The 23,760-nt window shown below is 43.6% G+C and overlaps 1 protein-coding gene across 4 annotated transcripts in view; it reads left to right on the forward strand.

The window, feature by feature from the left end:
• The window catches only part of hmcn1 (hemicentin 1), a 223,525-nt gene that overhangs the window by 33,496 nt on the left and 166,269 nt on the right, over positions 1-23,760 (forward strand). For all 4 annotated transcript variants that reach the window (XM_036978737.1, XM_036978740.1, XM_036978739.1 and 1 more), the window contains exons 2-5: positions 11,795-11,865; positions 18,156-18,314; positions 18,453-18,575; positions 20,415-20,586. In XM_036978737.1, coding sequence (XP_036834632.1) covers positions 11,795-11,865; positions 18,156-18,314; positions 18,453-18,575; positions 20,415-20,586 — 525 coding nt within the window. The remainder of the gene's footprint in view (positions 1-11,794; positions 11,866-18,155; positions 18,315-18,452; positions 18,576-20,414; positions 20,587-23,760) is intronic.

The following is a 23,760-nucleotide window of genomic DNA, read 5'->3' on the forward strand; positions in this document are numbered from 1 at the left end:
CTCATTGCTGCCAGATTTTCACCTCAGTCAGCAGGAATACTTTATGATGTGTACAATCACTGTGTTGAATAAACTTGCAAACACTCCAGGCATAAAAGCAGTGAGAGGAAAAATCACTCTTCCTGTTTGTGTAAACAGCTACATCAGTACCACTGTCACCACATTTTATCAAACCACATGTCATTAAACCACATGTCATTAACCACATGTCATTAAACCACGTCATTAAACCACATGTCATTAAACTACATGTCATTAAACCACATGTCATTAAACCACATGTCATTAAACCACGTCATTAAACCACATGTAATTAAACCATGTCATTAAACCACATGTCATTAAACCACATGTCATTAAACCATGTCATTAAACCACATGTCATTAAACCATGTCATTAAACCACATGTCATTAAACCACATGTCATTAAACCACATGTCATTAAACCATGTCATTAAACCACGTCATTAAACCACATGTCATTAAACCATGTCATTAAACCACATGTCATTAAACCATGTCATTAAACCACATGTCATTAAACCACATGTCATCAAACCACGTCATTAAACCACATGTCATTAAACCCCATGTCATTAAACCATGTCATTAAACAATTTCATTAAACCCAATGTCATTAAACCACGTCATTAACCACATGTCATTAAACCACGTCATTAAACCACATGTCATTAAACCACGTCATTAAACCACATGTCATTAAACCACATGTCATTAAACCACGTCATTAAACCACATGTCATTAAACCCCATGTCATTAAACCCCATGTCATTAAACCACATGTCATTAAACCACATGTCATTAAACCACATGTCATTAAACCACATATCATTAAACCACATGTCATTAAACCCCCTGTCATTAAACCACATGTCATTAAACCACATGTCATTAAACCACATGTCATTAAACAATTTCATTAAACCCAATGTCATTAAACCACATGTCATTAAACCATGTCATTAAACCCCATGTCATTAAACCCCATGTCATTAAACCACATGTCATTAAACCACATGTCATTAAACCCCATGTCATTAAACCATGTCATTAAACCCCATGTCATTAAACCACATGTCATTAAACCACATGTCATTAAACCGCATGTCATTAAACCATGTCATTAAACCCCACGTCATTAAAGCATGTCATTAAACCCCATGTCATTAAACCACGTCATTAAAGCATGTCATTAAACCACATGTCATTAAACCCCATGTCATTAAACCACATGTCATTAAACCCCATGTCATTAAACCACATGTCATTAAACCACATGCCATTAAACCACATGTCATTAAACCACATATCGTTAAACCACATTATTAACCCACATGTCTCATAAACAATTCAGAATCGTCTTCTGAGTGTCTTTCTTGAGTTTATGTCTCTGTGTGTAACAACAGAGTGTGGCCACACGACCCAGTATAACCACCAACCACAGAGCTGATCATGGTTGGACCGAAGGTTAAGATTAGTGGTCCTTGTGGTCACTGAATGGTCGTATTGTCACACTGCTTGTTTGTGGAGCTCTGTGATATGTTCCTTTTATAGAAAGGAGTAATTGTACATTCGGACGTCCAGAGCTTCGCCTTGAGGAAAGGAAAAAAAGGAAAACAAATGTTCTATGCTGTTAATGTGAATGATTCCACAGCTACATAAACTCTGGCATGTGGCGGGGGGGTGGGGCGGGGGGGGGGGGGGGGGGGGTCTGAGACGGAGGGTGTCTGTGGTGAGGGGAGTTTGATATTAGTTTCCCAGACTGCTCTATTCAGTGTGACATTTTTGGACTTGTCTTGTACACAGGAAGGAGGAAGAGTGTCTGGGCTAAAGGGGCTTTTGTTACGTTCTATTTTGAGTTTCTTGACATTTTCAAACTCCTGGAATCCTGGGAAACACTTACTTTTTTAAACAAACACACACATTGGATTGAAAATAAATACAATAATGACTGACCTTTCTATGGATGGGTCTTCAAAATTCCCTGGCTGCCATTTTTTCCATGTGGAAATAGACGGTCCGAATGAGACGTTCCAAGGACGAATGTGAGAGTGATTCCCAGTGAATTAGCCCAAGCTGAATGTCATAGGAGGTGAATTATGTGTGTGTGTGTGTGTCTGAAATTGTGTGTGCGCGGTGTTTCTGCGCATGTTCATGCATGTGTGTGTTTGTGTGTATGTAACTTCGGAGGAGGTGAAATTAAGATTGTGCTGGAAAGCTGCCCAGTTTGTTCCATCCCATTAGCCTCTCTGTTAGTGTTTAAGCATGCATGGGATTTGCGGGGTACGCTAATTTGGCTAACTAGCATTACCTCAGATAACCACGATGAGAATGCAAAGGTTTACAAGAAACAACAACAACCGGAACCGGAGTCATCTGTTTTCATTTGTTTACCTCATGCATCTCCGCCTGTCTCTTACACTCTCAAGACAAAGAAAGTAGAAAAAAGGACGAGAGATGTTCTTCTGAGCAGATCAACATTTGGCCCATTGTTTAGGGTGGATTCTCTCTCTCCTTTTTTTAATCTCTCTGGTCAGACTTCAGAGCATTCCTTCAGACTGAGTTCACACACGTGTCCCTGTTTACGCCACTAACCCACCGACCGATGTGTTCTTCTTTATCATCACAGAGAGAAAACACTAAAACCTCTTCCTGTGTTATGTCTAATGGCTGAGAGGCCGCCCCAGGACTAACTGCTGAGGTGAACACTGGAACATTACCACTGTTTCATTTTTTTTCTAATGAAAAAGATGATCAGAACATGAGCAACTTCATTGGGACACACAATGGTGGCCTATATAGGTCTAAATGAGTCTCTGAATAAAAGGCTTAAGGGCTTAAACAAGCAGACTCTGTGACCCCTGTGGACCAGAGAAGTTTTTTTATGGAGCATTTCACCCCTGGTCTAGTTATCAGAGCAGAAGAGCCACGGATTTGGTGTGCCTTCTGTGACACCATGTACTGTACCGGTATGTAGAGGTTGTGCCAAAGTAGCAGTGTCTTAGCCTGGCCCCAGTTCTGTTTCTGCTATCTTGTCAGCTCCTTGTCACTCAGTCAGACCAAACATGACGATTCAATAAGGAATAACAGAGAACAGAAATAGACGCCCTTTGATTTAACTAGGTAAGTCAGTTAAGAACAAATTCTTATTTTACAATGACAGCCTACCCCAGCCAAACCCTCCCCAAACCTGGACAATTGTGCACCGCCCAATTACGGCTGGTTGTAATACAGCCCAGAATTGAACCAGGGTCTGTAATGACACCTCTAGCACTGAGATGCAATGCTAGACCACTGCGCCACTCGGGCACCCTACTGTATACAGGGTTATTTGACTAAGCTTGGGCAGTATACCGTGTACCGGGGTATTTGGAAATAGCCAAGGGATGGTTTCTCATTTCCATCAATACTGTTTAAACAATTTATTTGAAGTTTTTCAATACATTTGAATATTCGTAGCTACATTTTATTAAGTAAAAGCCTGACGCCAACTTGTGCAATACATGAGGAGATAAAGCAGATGGCGTTCTTCATTTCACCTGTCACATTATTTTACATTATGGAGCTTAACGTCGTTCCCCAGAACAGTTGAGTCAGTCACGTGTTTGTCTGTAAATAGCACAACGGGAGAAAGCGAGAGTGGGGGAGTCCAGATGTGTATTTGGTTTAACTGGCTAGTTAGCTAGCTATGTTCAAATCAAATCAAATGTTATTGGTCACATACACATGGTTAGCAGATGTTAATGCGAGTGTAGCGAAATGCTTGTGCTTCTAGTTCCGACAATGCAGTAATATCCAACGAGTACTCTAACCTAACAATTTCACAACAACTACCTTACACACACAAGTGTAAAGAAATTAATAAGAATATGTACATAAAAAAATATATGAATGAGTGATGGTATAGAACAACATAGGCAAGATGCAGTAGATGGTATCGAGTACAGTATATACATATGAGATGAGTAATGTAGGGTATGTAAACATTATATGAAGTGTCATTGTTTAAAGTGACTAGTGATATATTTATAACATCAATTTTTCCATTATTAAAGTGGCTGGAGTTGAGTCAGTATGTTGGCAGCAGCCACTCAATATTAGTGGTGGCTGTTTAACAGTCTGATGGCCTTGAGATATAAGTTGTTTTTCAGTCTCTCGGTCCCAGCTTTGATGCACCTGTACTGACCTCGCCTTCTGGATGATAGTGGGGTGAACAGGCAGTGGCTCGGGTGGTTGTTGTCCTTGATGATCTTTTTGGCCTTCCTGTGACATCGGGTGGTGTAGGTGTCCTGGAGGGCAGGTAGTTTGCCCACAGTGATGCGTTGTGCAGACCTCACTACCCTCTGGAGAGCCTTCCGGTTATGGGCGGAGCAGTTGCCGTACCAGGCGGTGATACAGCTCGACAGGATGCTCTTGATTGTGTCTCAAAGCACTTCATGATGACGGAAGTGAGTGCTATGGGGCGGTAGTCATTTACAGTGCCTTGCGAAAGTATTCGGCCCCCTTGAACTTTGCGACCTTTTGCCACATTTCAGGCTTCAAACATAAAGATATAAAACTGTATTTGTTTGTGAAGAATCAACAACAAGTGGGACACAATCATGAAGTGGAACGACATTTATTGGATATTTCAAACTTTTTTAACAAATCAAAAACTGAAATATTGGGCGTGCAAAATTATTCAGCCCCTTTACTTTCAGTGCAGCAAACTCTCTCCAGAAGTTCAGTGAGGATCTCTGAATGATCCAATGTTGACCTAAATGACTAATGATGATAAATACAATCCACCTGTGTGTAATAAGTCTCCGTATAAATGCACCTGCACTGTGATAGTCTCAGAGGTCCGTTAAAAGCGCAGAGAGCATCATGAAGAACAAGGAACACACCAGGCAGGTCCGAGATACTGTTGTGAAGAAGTTTAAAGCCGGATTTGGATACAAAAAGATTTCCCAAGCTTTAAACATCCCAAGGAGCACTGTGCAAGCGATAATATTGAAATGGAAGGAGTATCAGACCACTGCAAATCTACCAAGACCTGGCCGTCCCTCTAAACTTTCAGCTCATACAAGGAGAAGACTGATCAGAGATGCAGCCAAGAGGCCCATGATCACTCTGGATGAACTGCAGAGATCTACAGCTGAGGTCGGAGACTCTGTCCATAGGACAACAATCAGTCGTATATTGCACAAATCTGGCCTTTATGGAAGAGTGGCAAGAAGAAAGCCATTTCTTAAAGATATCCATAAAAAGTGTTGTTTAAAGTTTGCCACAAGCCACCTGGGAGACACACCAAACATGTGGAAGAAGGTGCTCTGGTCAGATGCAACCAAAATTGAACTTTTTGGCAACAATGCAAAACGTTATGTTTGGCGTAAAAGCAACACAGCTGAACACACCATCCCCACTGTCAAACATGGTGGTGGCAGCATCATGGTTTGGGCCTGCTTTTCTTCAGCAGGGACAGGGAAGAAGGTTAAAATTGATGGGAAGATGGATGGAGCCAAATACAGGACCATTCTGGAAGAAAACCTGATGGAGTCTGCAAAAGACCTGAGACTGGGACGGAGATTTGTCTTCCAACAAGACAATGATCCAAAACATAAAGCAAAATCTACAATGGAATGGTTCAAAAATAAACATATCCAGGTGTTAATATCCAGGTGATATTTTTGCACACCCAATTTTTCAGTTTTTGATTTGTTAAAAAAGTTTGAAATATCCAATAAATGTCGTTCCACTTCATGATTGTGTCCCACTTGTTGTTGATTCTTCAGAAAAAAATACAGTTTTATATCTTTATGTTTGAAGCCTAAAATGTGGCAAAAGGTCGCAAAGTTCAAGGGGGCCGAATACTTTCGCAAGGCACTGTAGCTCAGTACCTTAGCTTTCTTGGGAACAGGAACAATATAATTGATTGAATATGTCCGTAAACACACCAGCCAGCTGGTCTGTGCAGTAGATGACTGAATGAATACGGAGTCGGGGCACCATATAGTGGTACCTTTCTGCCATGTTTAAGAAGTCAAAAGGCTTTGTTAAAATGGCACCGGAAGAAATGGCAGCAGTTTTACGGGCGCCCAACTAATTATGCAATTATGTGTTTATTTTTGCGTTATTTGTAACTTATTTTATACATAATGTCTCCACAACCGTATCTTATGGCAAAAAAGAGCTTCTGGATATCAGGACAGCGATCACTCACCTCGGATTAGACAAAGAGCTTCTGGATATCAGGACAGCGATCACTCACCTTGGATCAGACAAAGAGCTTCTGGATATCAGGACAGTGATCACTCACCTCGGATCAGACAAAGAGCTTCTGGATATCAGGACAGAGATCACTCACCTCGGATCAGACAAAGATTTTTTCTTCAACAAACAAGACGCACAAGACATCCTCCAAACACCCAGCAGGGCCGACATCCACCTTATTTGCAAGAGGAAGTGACGCAGGTACAGAGGACAAAGAGCCGGATGCCTGGTCAAGACCCGAAAAAGGCGAGTGGGAAAGCTGCCATTATCGTCAGTACTACTCGCCAGCGTGCAATAATTGGACAATAAACTAGACGAGGTACGATCACGAATATCCTACCAACGGGACATCAAAAACTGTAATATCCAATGTTTCACAGAATCGTGGCTGAATGACGACATGGATATTCAGCTACCGGGATACACGCTGCACCGGCAAGATAGAACCTAGTGGCTGGAGACCTTAATGCAGGGAAACTTAAATCAGTTCTACCAAATTTCCATCAACATGTTAAATGTGCAACCAGAGGGAAAACAATTCTAGATCATCTGTACTCCACACACAGAGACGCGTACAAAGCTCTCCCTCGCCATCCATTTGGTAAATCTGACCACAACTCTATCCTCCTGATTCCCGCGTACAAGCAAAAATTAAAGCAGGAAGCACCAGTGACTCGGGTCTATAAAAAAGTGGTCAGATGAAGCAGATGCTAAACTACAGAACTGTTTTGCTATCAGAGACTGGAACATGTTCCGGGATTCTTCCGATGGCATTGAGGAGTACACCACATCAGTCACTGGCTTTATCAATAAGTGCATCGAGGACGTCGTCCCCACAGGGACTGTACGTACATACCCCAACCAGAAGCCATGGATTATAGGCAACATTCGCACTGAGCTAAAGGATAGAGCGGCTGCTTTCAAGGTGCGGGACTCGAACCCGGAAGCTTACAAGAAATCCAGCTATGCCCTGCGACAAACCATCCAACAGGCAAAGCGTCAATACAGGGCTCAGACTGAATCATACTACACCGGCTCTGACGCTCGTCTTATGTGGCAGGGCTTGCAAACTATTTCAGACTACCAAGGGGAGCACAGCCACGAGCTGCCCAGTGACACGAGCCTACCAGACGAGCTAAATCACTTCTATGCTCGCATCGAGGCAAGCAACACTGAGGCATGCACGAGAGCATCAGCTGTTCCAGGCGACTGTGTGATCACGCTCTCCGTAGCCAACGTGAGTAAGAATTTTTAACATGCACAAGGTCAACATACACAAGGCTGCGGGGCCAGACTGATTACCAGGACTTGTGCTCCGGGCATGTGCTGACCAACTGGCAGGTGTCTTCATTGACAATTTCAACATGTCCCTGATTAAGTCTGTAATACTAACATGTTTCAAGCAGACCACCATAGTCCCTGTGCCCAAGAACTCAAAGGCAACCTGCCCTAATGACTACAGACCCGTAGCACTCACGTCTGTAGCCATGAAGTGATTTGAAAGGTTGGTAATGGCTCACATCAACACCATTATCCCAGAAACCCTAGACCCACTCCAATTTGCATACCGCCCAAACAGATCCACAGATGATGCAATCTCTATTGCACTCCACACTGCCCTTTCCCACCTGGACAGAAGGAACACTTACGTGAGAATGCTATTCATTGACTACAGCTCAGCATTCAACACCATAGTACCCTCAAAGCTCATCACTAAGCTAAGGATCCTGGGACTAAACACCTCCCTCTGCAACTGGATCCTGGACTTCCTGATGGGCCGCCCCCAGGTGGTGAGGGTAGGTAGCAATACATCTGCCACGCTGATCCTTAACACTGGAGCTCCCCAGTAGTGCGTGCTCAGTCCCCTCCTGTACTCCCTGTTCACCCACGACTGCATGGCCAGGCACGACTACAACACCATGATTAAGTTTGCAGACGAAACAACAGTGGTAGGCCTGATCACTGACAACGACGAGACAGCCTATAGGGAGGAAGTCAGAGACCTGGCCGGGTGGTGCCAGAATAACAACCTATCCCTCAAAGTAACCAAGACTAAGGAGATGATTGTGGACTACAGGAAAAGGAGTAGCGAGCACGCCCCCATTCTCACCGACGGGGCTGTAGTGGAGCAGGTTGAGAGCTTCAAGTTCCTTGGTGTCCAGATCAACAAAAAACTAGAATTGTCCAAACACACCAAGACAGTCATGAAGAGGGCACGACAAAACATATTCCCCCTCAGGAAACTTAAACGATTTGGCATGGGTCCTGAGATCCTCAAAAGGTTCTACAGCTGCAACATCGAGAGCATCCTGACTGGTTTCATCACTGCCAGGTACTGCAACTCCTCGGCCTCTGACCCCAAGTCACTACAGAGGGTAGTGCGTAAGGCCCAGTACATCACTTGGGCTAACCCGCCTGCCATCCAGGACCTCTACACCAGGCGGTGTCAGAGGAAGGCCCTAAAAATGGTCAAAGACCCCAGCCACCCCAGTCATAGACTGTTCTCTCTACTACCACATGGCAAGCGGTACCGGAGTGCCAAGTCTAGGACAAAAAAGCTTCTCAACAGTTTTTACCCTCAAGCCATAAGACTCCTGAACAGGTAACCAAATGGCTATCCGGACTATTTGCATTGTGTTCCCAACCCCCCAACCCCTCTGTTTACGCTGCTGCGATTCTCTGTTTATCATATATGCCTAGTCACTTTAACTACACATTCATCTTTTACACTACTGCTACTCTCTGTTCAACATATATGCATAGTCACTTTAACCATATCTACATGTACATACTACCTACACCTGTTGTATTCAGCGCACGGGATTTGGATGAGTTATCTGGACAGCTGCTACTGCTGCTATCTTGATTTCCTTGCATTTTTTTCTCTTCTCCTTTCTCGGCCAGTCAGTCTGCTCCTCCCCCCTCTTTTCCCGAGCACAGCAGGCAGTTCTGTTTCGGAGCTAGCCAAACACATTTCCCTGTTAGTTTTAAATGGCGTCTTTCTTTGATCGGCCCAAATGGTCCTTCTCTCTCTCCACAACTGCCACAATCTAGATCCCTCTCGGCTTGTTATACTATACATTATTAAAGAATTTTAAAAGTATTTGTTTGTACAGTGCTTTCATAAGGAAGATTGATGTTATTTGCTGTCGGTTGCTGTGAAAATAAACGTCAAAGAAATATTGCTGATTATTAGCAATGAAGTTTCCTCAGATCTTTCTGTTGCCAGGATGTATGGTGCAGAGTTGTGTTGACTTTTAAAGCTTAACATTATATAAAACAAATGTAAGATTGTGTAGACGTTGAAACGGAATTGGCCTCAATATTCTGCTTTCGAGAAGTGGAGAATTGCCCAGTTTCATGAAATATCAGAGTTGAAAAAAACAAAAACTGAATATCTAGGATGAATCCGTCAGTCCTACCACCAGCTATTTATTACCTTATCGTCAGAGCAGAATGCCCACTGGCCTATAATTTCTGTTGTGAAAGTAATTTGTAGGTTTTTAACCCCTTGGAACTTCTGGGGCTCTTTGTTTCAGTCAACCCTTCCAGTAGGTGGCGCTAGTGCAGAACCCTCGCCAGAATTCTCAGTAGCTATGTTTCCATTAACTTCTCCTGTGATTTTTTTGTTGACTTTTAGACAGTTAGCGTGGAAAGTAGATGCAACAATTACCTGCTACGGTGCGTTTCCATTCAACTGTCTTGCGTCAATAAAAACAGCTGGACCTACTGTAATTACGTCACACCTAAAAATATAAATAAATCCGTAAAAATGCAGAATATTGAAAACAAAACGAAATGGTTGAAGTGATTCCATTATCCATTTATAGCCTACATTTGCAACAGCCTGTATGCCCTCCCACCTATCTGTTTCATGTCTCAGGTAGCCCGTGAAAGCCAGCATGAATAGAATACAAGAATTTGCCATATTTGAATAATTCTCGTTTGCCAACATATCGCTACGGTCCGTACCATGGTGAAACTTGCACTCCTGTAAATCTGAAATAATTGGATGGTGAAACTTGCATCCAGCCAACCAGAAAAGCAAGGCGAAGCCATTCAGGCATTCTTGGAAATCAAGACTATCCTGGCCCTGAAAATAAAGATAATTTTTTGTAGTTTAACATTTTGATGAGACTGAAAAAAAGACTGAAACACAAGTGAGCTGAGAAGAAGCGTTTCGACTACAAACCAACCAACGCTGACTGTAGAACAGAGTCTTCTCCACAGTTGGAGAAAAAAGGTACATGCTGATGTCACTCACCCTCTGGGGCTTTTATAACTGTTTTTATAACCTGCGAAGCCGAAAGGATGTCCTCACGCCGAACCCCGGCTGGCCATGACACAAGAGCATACCTGAGTCGTAAGGTCTTCCCCCAGAGCTGCAGAACAGCTGACTGCCTGGGGGAGGAGAGGAGGGATGCAGGGATGAAGGCAGGGTAGAGGTGGAGGGAGGGGAACGGGAACATTATTAATGAGAACATGTTGGCCTTTTGTAACGGAGCCATTGCCAATTAGTGTCAGTGGGGGTTGCCGTGAGACAGGCCTTTATTGGATGGTGTTAGCAGTGGAGTTCCACAGCTAGGATCAGCCCATCCATTCCGTGTGTTGTGTTCAGGCTGGAAATCAGTTTGAAAGAGTTGCAACATGTGGAACATTCATTCAGAGGTGAAATGTTCATAGGTTTCCATAAGCATTTTTTATGAGAATGACTTGGCCTCCGATCGGCTCAGTCAGAGTATCATTCTGGACTTTTTCCTCCGATGCTTTTGCTAGATTTTTTTTAATCAGAAAATGAACTAACATATTGTACCACGTAAACCATGTGAAATGTGGTTCAATTGCCATGTTCTTTGTCTCACGATGACGGGAAAATGATTTTCGGTTGACTATTAAAACTCCTCTACCATGCAAGCCTTTGATCTGTCGTCCAGTAATGTTGACCTCACAATAACACGTTTTCATGTTCCAAGTTATTGGAAGTTCCACTTCCTTGTGTTTCATCGACCCTCTAATCGTAGTTGGGATAGGCACATGAGAAAGGCCATGTGAGCCATGATAGGCTTGTGAAAGAGAGCATTGAAGTTTCTCCAGAGCTGGGGTCACCTTATCAATTCCAAAGCAACTCCTCTGTGCCTGCATGGCGCGCCTACCCAGACACTGCCCTCCCGGATACTGTGCGTACGTGTGTGAATGGGCAAATATTTAGAGCCGAAAAGGGCCTCATTTCAGCATAGCCCATTTGAAGATGCAAAATGGAAATCTCTTCCCTCTCATCACAAACACACGCAGTGTGGAGGGATGGATCTGGTTTCCTGAGTGTTTACAGGAAGCTCCCTGTCACACCAGTTCAAACTGTGACATTTGAACTTGGGCGTCTGCACAAATATTTGGCCACAGTCAGGAATTCAGACCAAGAAACTATGTCAATTATTCATTCTAATAGGGCTATTAGTCTAAAACATTATACATCATGTTCTGGCTGTCTGTAATGTTTAATGTATCTTGTTTCTTTGCAGAAATAGGACCGGTAACCATCACAACGGATCCAAAGAAGTTTCAGTTTGAACTGAGGGAGCTGTACGTCCAGGTGGGTTCAGGAGTTTATGACCTTTATGACCTATGACATTTTAGATTGTGGACCCTTCTATAGATCAGAACATTGATCATATAGATCATAAAGCCCTCAGTTATACAGAGCTGTTGCCTTTGTGTTTGTCTGAAAGTTGACCATACTGGATGCATAACAACATTCCTGTGAAACCTTGGTTTCTTTTCCTTCCTCATTTTCCTTAGCCGTCGCAAACACATATCTTAACAGAAATAACATATCTAAACAAAAGTAACACATATCTGAAACAAACACATATTGTTACGAACCGGTCATAGCCCGTAACAAAGAGGGAGAAAATGAGGAGATAAGGAAATGACAAACATATTTATTAAATAAAGTAAACTATACACAATTAACAATGGTGTGTGTAGTCAGTAGTGTAAGTGAGTGGATGTGTGCATAGATGGTGATAATGAGGGGTGTTGAAACAAAAACAACTAACTAAAATAAACTAACACAAAGAAGCCAACAGTGTGTCTGTGTGGAGAGAGTCTCCTCGATGTATTGGGGGAAGGTGTATTTATCCCCGGGACACACCTGGGCACAGGTGTCCTATTTCGCTGATGACCCATCCAGCTCCTCCCACCGACATCATATTAAGGAAAACAAGAGCAAAGATAAATAATTTGGCAGACCGAGTGGGAGGGTTGTCACATTATCTAAACAAAAATAACACATATCTAAACAAACATATATCTAAACAAAAAATAATCAACTGAGTCAGAGAGCCAAACATAGCAACACGAAATCCAAATTCTCCTGCAATCGCTCAGAGGAAGGGAAGAGAGGGAGGAAGTTGTCTTGCGATTGGTGGTTATCACCTCTCTATATGGTAATCCATTATTTGAACAATGCTGCTGAAGTGCTTCACTGAAACCCAGATTTGTCTCTCAGCAGTATCAGTATCTGAGCAGACCAATGACAGAAGAGTAATTTGTGTCTGGGAGCGAAAGGAGCTCTGAGGTGAAACCAGTAGCTAGCGTTCAGATACTGCAGCTAGCTGCCCTGCGAGGGGATATCCTTGCCATGTGCTTGTGCATCCTTGGCGTGTGCTAGCTTGTGTTTGGCGTGTGAGTGGGTTGTTCTGGGCAACACAGTACCCCCATAGAGATCCACGAGCTTCCTTTTACAGGACTATGCTAGGCTATCCTCTCCTCACCCCGGTTGTCACCTGTCATTTCTCTGCTGCTGTAGGCTGGGACCAGGTTAAAGAACTGATGAGTTTTAGGACTATCTCATGTAGTTGTATGTAGATGACATCTAATCTAATACAGTTCAACTCTGATGTAGTGAACCTCTTATATGCGTCAGCTCCATAGCTGTACATACATTGTTTATATATCATACATCATCATCATTTATATACAGCCCTTTCAATGTCCAGTAGGCTAACCTCAGGTTGGTTGTTGAGATCAGTTGGTGCGGTATATAGTACCTTTTTTTCAATCCCATATTTTGTTACTGTAGAGGGGGATGAGAGTACACATACAGGGGGTGATAGGGTTATTGGTATGGGGGTGGGGGGGATTCTTTGACAGAGGGTGGGGGTGTTAGGGAGTGGAGGAGAGGAGTTCTCCTCACATTCCATCCCTCTGGTCTGGAAACGGGGATCAGTCAGTTCCAGATGTTCCTCCTGGCATCCAGTGCTCCCCTCAGACAGACACGTGCCTCCTAGAATGCTCCAGAGGGCAGCTCCCCTGACCCCACAGAGAGAGTGGGGAGGGGGGAAGAAAGAGAGCGATACAGAGTGAGGAATAGAGAGAGAGGGGGGGGGGGGGGTGGATAGAGGTGAGTGAGAGAGTGGGGTGGGTGGGTGGATAGAGGTGAGTGAGAGAGTGGGGTGGGTGGATGGAGAGAGGTGAGTGAGAGAGTGGGGTGGGTGGGTGGAGAGAGGTGAGTGAGAGAGTGGGGTGGGTGGATGGATAGAGGTGAGTGAGAGAGTGGGTGGGTGGATGGATAGAGGTGAGTGAGAGAGTGGGATGGGTGGGTGGAGAGAGGTGAGTGAGAGAGTGGGGTGGGTGGAGAGACAGCAACAGAGAATAAGAGGCACATGTAAGAGACTTTAAGATGGACAGCAGAATACAATATATTATTTCAGTTCATGTCAAACCTATCAAATGCTATATATGTACACTGACGTTCAAAAGTTTGGGGTCACTTAGAAATGTCCTTGTTTTTGAAAGAAAAGCTATTTTTTTGTCTATTAAAAGAACACAATATCAGAAATACAGTGTAGACATTGTTAATGTTATAAATGACTATTGTATCTGGAAACTGCTGATTTTTAATGGAATATCTACATAGGTGTACAGAGGCCCATAATCAGCAACCACCACTCCTGTGATCCAATGGCACGTGGTGTTAGCTAATCCAAGTTTATTATTTTTAAAGGCTAATTGACCATTAGAATACCCTTTTGCAAGTATGTTAGCACAGCTGAAAACTGTGGTGCTGATTAAAGAAGCAATAAAACTGGCCTTCTTTAGACTAGTTGAGTATCTGGAGCATCAGCATTTGATCAGGTTTGATTACAGGCTCAAAATGGCCAGAAACAAAGAACTTTCTTCTGAAACTCGTCAGTCTATTCTTGTTCTGAGAAATGAAGGCTATTCCATGCGAGAAATTGCCAAGAAACTGAAGATCTCGTACAATGCTGTGTACTACTCAGAACAGCGCAAACTGGCTCTAACAGAATAGAAAGAGGAGTGGGAGGCCCCGGTGCACAACAGAGAAGTCCTCAAATGGCAGAAAACACATGTATTTTTACTGCTCTAATTACTTTGATGACCAGTTTATAATAGCAATGAGGCACCTCTGGGGTTTGTGGTACATGACCTATATACCACAGCTTAGGGCTGTATCCAGGCATTCGGCGTTGCGTCGTGCTTAAGAATAGCCCTTAGCTGTGGTATATTGGACATATACCACACCCCCTCGTGCCTTATTGCTTAATTATATCACTATGAAAAGACCCCTGTGGTAACACACCGATTGGTCAAGAGTCGTCATAAATGCTATGTAAAGCTTCTATAAAGCTAGATAATGGCATGCAGCAGGGGCGTACAGTGAGGCCGGTGGCAGGGTAAGCACAGGGTATTATCAAAGCCAGATTTACTCACAAATAAACCTCGATGAAGCCCAAGTTCACCGTACAACAGATAGCTCCAACAACCAGAGTGACATAGGCTATTAACTGAAATTTACCCAAAATCTAACCAAATGTAAATACCAATGTAGCCAAGATACACAAGCGATAGCCTCTGATGGCGGCATATTTTAAACGTTGAATTTTTTTATTTTGCCTTTATTTAACTAGGCAAGTCAGTTATTAAGAACAAATTCTAATTTACAATGATGGCCTACAACGGGCCAAACCTGGACGACGCTGGGCCAATTGTTCCCCGCCCTATGGGACTCCCAATCACGGCTGGATGTGATTTAATCCTGCAAAATTACATACTGCTCATATCACCTCAGCCATAGACCGATGTAGCATCCACAGTTACAACTGATATGTGGCACTAAAATACCAATATATAGACACATTTGATCTGAATAATTCGCAACACAATCTCCATAGTAAGGATACATTTAAATATTATTTTTGGACGATATTGTATATCGCTATTTGACTCCAATTATTTGTAAGGTAGTGTTAGCTAGCGCTAGTCAGCTGTACCTGCGCCAAAACTCTGGTATTTTTCATCCTATAGCTTGTTCTCCATTTCTTTTTAAATAGTGAACCAACTTGTTTTCAGCATTTTTATTCACATGACTGATCAAAACTTGATTTCTCATGGCTCTCTCTTGTCTTTCTGCAGCAGACATATAGTGAGCAATATGTTTGGAATGTCGAATCGCAAAACAATTGCATTATCGAATCGCAATACATACAGAATCCTGAGAATTGCATTACATTTCGTATCGGCACATACAGTAAGTATTGTATTGTGAGGTCCCTGGCAATTCTCATCCCTACTCCATAGCCTTTCACAATGGATGAATAATTCTTCCAATGAGCGCAAACACGCTCACACATAATAATATTATTATGTAAAATATTATTACACACACATATATATAATAAATAAGGTTGTAATGAAATTTCCATATCAACAGTCGAAATGACTGGCTCCGGCACTCATTGGATGTGGCAGGGCTTGCAAACTATTACAGACTACAAAGGGAAGCACAGCCGCGAGCTGCCAAGTGACACGAGCATACCAGACGAGCTAAATAACTTCTATGCTCGCTTTGAGGCAAGTAACACTGAAACATGCATGAGAGCACCAACTGTTCCGGATGACTGTGTGATCACGTTCTCTGCAGCCGATGCGAGTAAGACCTTTAAACAGGTCAACATTCATAAGGCCGCTGGGCCAGACGGATTACAAGGACGTGTACTGCGAGCATGTGCTGACCAACTGGCAAGTGTCTTCACTGACGTTTTCAACCTCTCCTTGGTGAGTCTGTAAGACCAACATATTTCAAGCAGACCACCATAGTCCCTGTGCCCAAGAACACTAAGATAACCTGCCTAAATTACTACTGACCCGTAGCACTCACATCTGTAGCCATGAAATGCTTTGAAAGGCTGGTCATGGCTCACATCAACACCATTATCCCAGAAACCACACACCAAACAGATCCACAGATGATGCAATCTCTATTGCACTCCACACTGCCCTGTCCCACCTGGACAAAAAGAACACCTATGTGAGAATGCTATTCATTGACTACAGCTCAGCGTTCAACACCATAGTGCCCTCAAAGCTGATCACTAAGCTAAGGACCCTGGGACTAAACAGCTCTTTCTGCAACTGGATCCTAGACTTCCTGATGGGTCGCCCCCAGGTGGTAAGAGTAGGTAACAACACATCCCCCACGCTGATCCTCAACACGGTGTCCCCTCAGGGGTGCGTGCTCAGTCCCCTCCTGTACTCTGACACAACAGTGGTAGGCTTGATCACCGACAATGTTGAGACAGCCTATAGGGAGGTGCCAGGACAACAACCTCTCCCTCAACATAATCAAGACAAAGGAGATGATTGTGGACTACAAGAAAACCAGGACTGGGCACTCCCCCATTCTTATCAACGGGGCTGTAGTGGAGCAGGTTGAGAGCTTCTTGTTCCTTGGCGTCCACATCAACAACAAACTAACATGGTCCAAGCACACCAAGACAGTTGTGAACAGGGCACGACAAATCCTATCCCCCTCAGGAGACTAAAAAGATTTGGCATGGGTCCTCAGATCCTCAAAAGATTTTACAGCTGCACCAACAAATTTGATGTGATTCTATTTGACTAAAAATGCAGTTCAAAACATCAGAACTAAATTCTGGCTTGATAAATTAAATGCATTCAAAGAGATGTTGTCTCTTCTCACAATTCAACAGTAGCCTAACCTGCAAATTGCAAAGGAGAATGAATTTAGGCCTTCCTTTACTTGTAACAAGCGCCAAATTATGTAGACACGCCCAAATGTGCACAGCGTACCTCCGGCAATACCCACACAACATGTTTAGGCAATACGCATACGCAAAATATGAAATTGTTTCAATGCAACGAATGAAGCTTCAAGCTAGGCAAAGCAGCGAGGCCTATGCTTACACTGACTGCACGTCACCGGGATGCAGTAAGTAGTCATTAACATTTAGCGCAACAAATTACCAATCATCGACAACCTATACAGGCTATTTATTTTAACCAGGCAAGTCAGTTAAGACCAAATTCTTATTTACAATGACGGCCTATCCACCGGCCAAACCTGGACGACACTGGGCCAATTGTGCGCCGCCCTATGGGACTCGAAAATCAAGGCCGGATGTGATACAGCCTGGAATCAAACCAGGGACTGTAGTGATGCCTCTTGCACTGAGACAGTTGGGACCTTTATCTACAACACATCAGTCAATGTCACCGCTAGTCCCTCAACATTCAACTTAATGGAGAGTCCTCTCTGCCCCAGTCCAAATCTGCCTATAGGATTCATAGACACACTATTCATGTGTTTAAATTATAATCCTGTTAATCTACAGTATGCATTACAGATTGGAAGAAAACTCTAAGTCATTACTGCATTCATCCTTAATGGTTTCCAATGTGCTTTAAGTACAAATAGGTGTGGAATCAAGTGTTCTTGCAAAATTCCCATTTAGTGCTCTGTTGTACAATGCCAAGAATGTTCTAGAACACTTCGATAGTGAATGTACCCAACATGCTGTATAGGTTTGTTTTGGCTCATCCTAATGGTTCTGTCACCAGGGAGGTGGAGACTGCCCAGAAATGAGCATTGGCGCCATCAAGATCGCCCTGGAGATCTCCCTGCCAGGGTCCTTCATTTACGTGTTCACAGATGCTCGATCCAAAGACTACAAGCTGACCCAGGAGGTCCTGCAGCTCATCCAGCAGAAACAGTCTCAGGTACAGCTGTGAACATCTGGAAGAGATTGTTGAAGAAGATTGAATGTGGTTTAAAATGTAAATATTGCATTCCTTTATTTCTGCCGCTGTGCCTATAGTCTGATGCCCTTTGTGTTTTGTGTATGTGTGTGTGTCTAGGTGGTGTTTGTGCTGACAGGGGACTGTGATGACCGGGCTCACATTGGGTACAAGGTCTACGAAGAGATCGCCTCCACCAGCTCTGGACAGGTGTTCCACCTGGACAAGAAACAAGTCAACGAGGTGAGATTCAGCCCGATTGGAACTAGCTTCTTTAGTCAGCCCGAATGGAACTAGTCCTGTCAGTCAACCTGAATGGAACTAGTATTTTCAGTCAGTCAGAATGGAACTAGTCCTGTCAGTTAGCCTGAATTGAACTAGAAACATCAGTCAGCCCGAATGGAATTAGGAACTAGTCCTGTCAGTCATCCCAAATCAAACTAGTCCAGTCAGTCAGCTTGAATGGAACTAGTCCTGTCAGTCAGTCTGAATGGAACTAGTCCTGTCAGTCAGCCTGAATGGAAAGACCTGTCAGTCAGCCTGAATGGAACTTGTCCTGTCAGTCAGCCTGAATGGAACTTGTCCTGTCAGTCAGCCTTAATGGAAAAAGTCAGCCAGACAGCTCGAATGGAACTAGTCCTGTCAGTCAGCCTGAATAGAAAGACCTGTCAATCAGCCTCAATGGAACTAATCAATTCTACGCTTACTGTCCGCCAAACAGCTCTTGGTTCACTTTGCTCTCAGTTTAGTTGTGTGCCTCCCTCACTTTCTCTTTCTCTCTGCCCTCAAATAACATTTGGTAATTTCAGACATACAATAGTACCTAAAAAAAAATCTAACTTGGTGGAAGTATGAGTTACTATCATCACTTAATTCTTCTCAACTACTGAGCAGACTGTGGGGCTTAGCTGGCTCTGTCTGTCTGTCAGGAGTCGGGTCTCAGTAGAACACAAACATAGGACTGATCTATGACTTGGTTCCAGACCCAGAACATTTTCAGACCCAGAACATTCTCAGATGCAGAACATTCTCAGACACAGAACATGCAGGCTTGAAATGAAGTGGAGTTACGGATGGTGGAAGGATCACTGGCTTCAGAGTGCCTCAACTTGGCCCGAACATTAGCCTTAGATTCATGTAAATAAAGCATCGCTGGACGGTTTTACTGCTCTAGTGTCGTATCCTATTGGTGGGACCACTCCAAGCCTGCCTGAACTGTGATGTATGTGGACTTCACTGTGAAAGAGTTTTTTAATTGATTGCACAGCTCTTAAACAGATTTATGCATGATGTCTGAGCATTCCAAAGAATGCAAATCAATGGAAATATTATGCTTTTGAGTTAGATTTTCTTGAAGTCGAAATCTTGAAGGACAATGTAAAAATGACTCTCTCTTAGCTCTGACATGGGCATTGACCCACATGTCCCCCCCCCCTCTCTCTCTCTCTCTCTTTCTCTCTCTCTCTCTCTTTCTCTCTCTTTCTTTCTCTCTCTTAAACATCATTGACAACTGAAAGCTATCCTTTGATCACCCCAGGGAGGGGATTGATGTAGGGGGCATGTGTAGAGCAACAAGGCAATGGTGAGGGTTGAAGATGTCTGGAAGTAGTGGGTCTGTCACACAAAACAGAAGCTGTGGCAAACAGGAGCTGGGGCTCGGGCTGGGTCAGGACGTAGGGGGGGTATCAACCCCTTTTCTCCAAAGACCCTGCACATGTTGGGGGATGACCTTGCAGCTGATAATAATAATAATGCTTTGTACAGCTCTAATCATTTGTATAGCGCTTTTCATTACAGAGTTATCTCAAAGCTCTCATAGCTTTATCATGATTGTCTCAGAAATGGTTTGTGATACAAATGTAAAAAGCATATAAAAACATCCTTCCTCTCAATGAAGTTTCTATGTGAGAATTTCCAGAACAATCTGAGATACCAGACATATTTGTGGGTCTTCTGGCATGAAATCTCCCTTCTATGTTCTTTGTGTGTGTGTGTGTGTGTGTGTGTGTGCATATTGTCATCTCTGTGCATATTGTCCTCTCATCCAACTCCCTCTCCCTCTCCCTCTCTCCCTTCCTGTAGGTGTTGAAATGGGTGGAAGAGGCAGTGCAGTCGTCCAAGGTCCACCTGTTGTCCACTGACCACTACAATGGGGTCAGCAACATCTGGCCGATCCCCTTTGACCCCAGCCTGAAGGAGGTCACTGTGGCACTCAGCGGCCCCGCACCTGACATCGAGATACGCAACCCCCAGGGTAGGCCACTGCACAAAACACCCCTTCCATATGACTCTATGATCTTTTCTCTTTTATCACCTTTCATAGGACTGCCTGCTCACTGTTTCAGGCACTGTACTGTTCACTGAAGGCTTTTCTAAAGTACTGTAGCTTTACTATTAGGGGGACTTCTTTCAGTTCCACTCAGCTATGAAGTGCTTTGAAAGGCTGGTCATGGCTCACATCAACACCATCATCCCAGACACCCTGGAACCACTCCAATTCGCATACCGTCCCAACAGAGCCACAGATGACGCAATCTCAGTTGCACTTCACACTTCCCTCTCCCATCTGGAAAGAGGGGAAATACCTATGTGAGAATGCTGTTTATAGACTATAGCTCAGTGTTCAACATCATAGTCCACTCCAGGCCCTGGAACTGAACTGCTCACTGGATCCTGGACATCCTCATGGGCCGGCCCCAGGTGGTGAGGGTAGGCAACAACACCTCTGCCATGCTGGCCTTCTACACGGAGGGCCCTCTGGGGTGTGTGCTTAGTCCCCTCTCTTAGTCCCCTCTCTGTGATCAGGGTAGGTCTGATCACAGAGAGCGATGAACCAGCCTACAGGGAGGAGGTCAGAGACTTAGCAGTGTGGTGCCAGGACAACAACCTCTCCCTCAATGTTTGTAAGACCAAGGAACTGATCGTGGACTACAGGAGAAAGAGGGGGGAGAGCATGCCCCCATTCACATCGACAGGACTGTAGTAGAGCGGGTCAAGAGCTTCAAGTTCCTTGGCGTCCACATCCCTAAGGACTTAACATGGCCCACACACACCTGCACAGTCGTGAAGAGGGCATGACAACATATCTTCCCCCTCAGGAGGCTGAAAAGATTTGCCATGGGTCCTCGGATCCTCAAACAGTTCTACAACTGCACTATCGAGAGCATCTTGACTGGCTTCATCACAGCTTGTCATGGCAAAGGCACCTTTCTCGACCGCAAAGCGCTACAGAGGGTGGTGCTGACAGCCCAGTACATCACTGGCGCCAAACTCCCTGCCATCCAGGACCTCTATATCAAATCAAATCAAATTATATTTGTCAAATGTGCCGAATACAACAGGTTTAGACCTTCCCGTGAAAATGCTTACTTACAAGTCCTTAATCAACAATGCAGTTCAAGAAATAGAGATAAGAAATATTTACAAAATAAACACAAACATTTTAAAAATAACACAAGAAAATGACATAACAATAACGAGGCTATATACAGGGGGTACCGGTACCGAGTCAATGTGAGGGGTACATGTTAGTCGAGGTCATTTGTACGTGTAGGTAGGGGTATAACAGTGAGTAGCAGCAGTGTAAAAACAAAGGGAGGGCGGGTCAATGTAAATAGTCCGGGTGGACATTTGATGAATTGTTCAGCAGTCTTATGGCTTGGGGGTAGAAGGTGTTAAGGAGCATTTTGGTGATCAACTGTATCAGGCAGTGTCAGAGGAATGCCTGAAAAATGTCCAAAGACTGTTCACTCTGTTACCATCTGGCAAATGGTACCGGAGCATGAGCTCTCGGACCAACAGGCTCTGAGACAGCTTCTACCCCCAAGCCATAAGACTGTTCACTCTGTTACCATCTGGCAAATGGTACCGGAGCATGAGCTCTCGGACCAACAGGCTCTGAGACAGCTTCTACCCCCAAGCCATAAGACTGTTCACTCTGTTACCATCTGGCAAATGGTACCGGAGCATGAGCTCTCGGACCAACAGGCTCTGAGACTGCTTCTACCCCCAAGCCATAAGACTGTTCACTCTGTTACCATCTGGCAAATGGTACCGGAGCATGAGCTCTCGGACCAACAGGCTCTGAGACAGCTTCTACCCCCAAGCCATAAGACTGCTAAATAGCCACAAGGCAACTAAATAGTTCATTAAATGGTTACCCGGACTATCTGCACTGACCCTATCATCCACTGACTATTTGCACTCACAAGACTATGCACTGAGTGCACAAAACATTATGAACACCTGCTCTTTCCATGACATAGACTGACCAGGTGAATCCAGGTGAAAGCTATGATCCCTTATTGATGTCAAATTTTAAATATACTTCAATTAGTGTAAATGAAGGGGAGGAGACAGGTTAAATAAGTATTTTTTAGCCTTGAGACAATTGAGACATGGCAAGACAAAATATTTAAGTGCCTTTTACACGGGGTATGGTAGTAGGTGCCAGGCGCACCGGTTTATGTCAAGAACTGAAACGCTGCTGGGTTTTTCATGTTCAACTGGGGCGGTGCAACTCAATATTAGAAAGGTGTTCCTAATGTTTTGTACACTCAGTGTATATACTATATACACACTCGTACACACTACATTAACACTCACACAAAACTCACACACATACAGTACATACACACACACACATAAAACACACACACATACAGTACATACACATACACACACACATAAAACACACACACATACAGTACATACACACACACACATAAAACACACACACATACAGTACATACACACACACACATAAAACACACACACACTTTTACACTCACCATTTACTGCTGCTAGTCTGTTCTTTGTTTTACTCTTATTATTATCTATCCTGATACCTAGTCACTTTACCCTGCCTTCATGTACATATCTACCTCAAATACCTTATTATTATCTATCCTGATGTCTAGTCACTTTACCCTGCCTTCAAGTACATATCTACCTCAAATACCTTATTATTATCTATCCTGATGTCTAGTCACTTTACCCTGCCTTCATGTACATATCTACCTCAAATACCTTATTATTATCTATCCTGATGTCTAGTCACTTTACCCTGCCTTCATGTACATATCTACCTCAAATACCTTATTATTATCTATCCTGATGTCTAGTCACTTTACCCTGCCTTCATGTACATATCTACCTCAAATACCTTATTATTATCTATCCTGATGTCTAGTCACTTCACCCTGCCTTCATGTACATATCTACCTCAAATACCTTATTATTATCTATCCTGATGTCTAGTCACTTTACCCTGCCTTCATGTACATATCTACCTCAAATACCTTATTATGATCTATCCTGATGTCTAGTCACTTTACCCTGCCTTCATGTACATATCTACCTCAAATACCTTATTATTATCTATCCTGATGTCTAGTCACTTTACCCTGCCTTCAAGTACATATCTACC

The sequence above is a fragment of the Oncorhynchus mykiss genome, chromosome 5, assembly GCF_013265735.2.
Source record: "Oncorhynchus mykiss isolate Arlee chromosome 5, USDA_OmykA_1.1, whole genome shotgun sequence".
Lineage (NCBI taxonomy): Eukaryota > Metazoa > Chordata > Actinopteri > Salmoniformes > Salmonidae > Oncorhynchus > Oncorhynchus mykiss.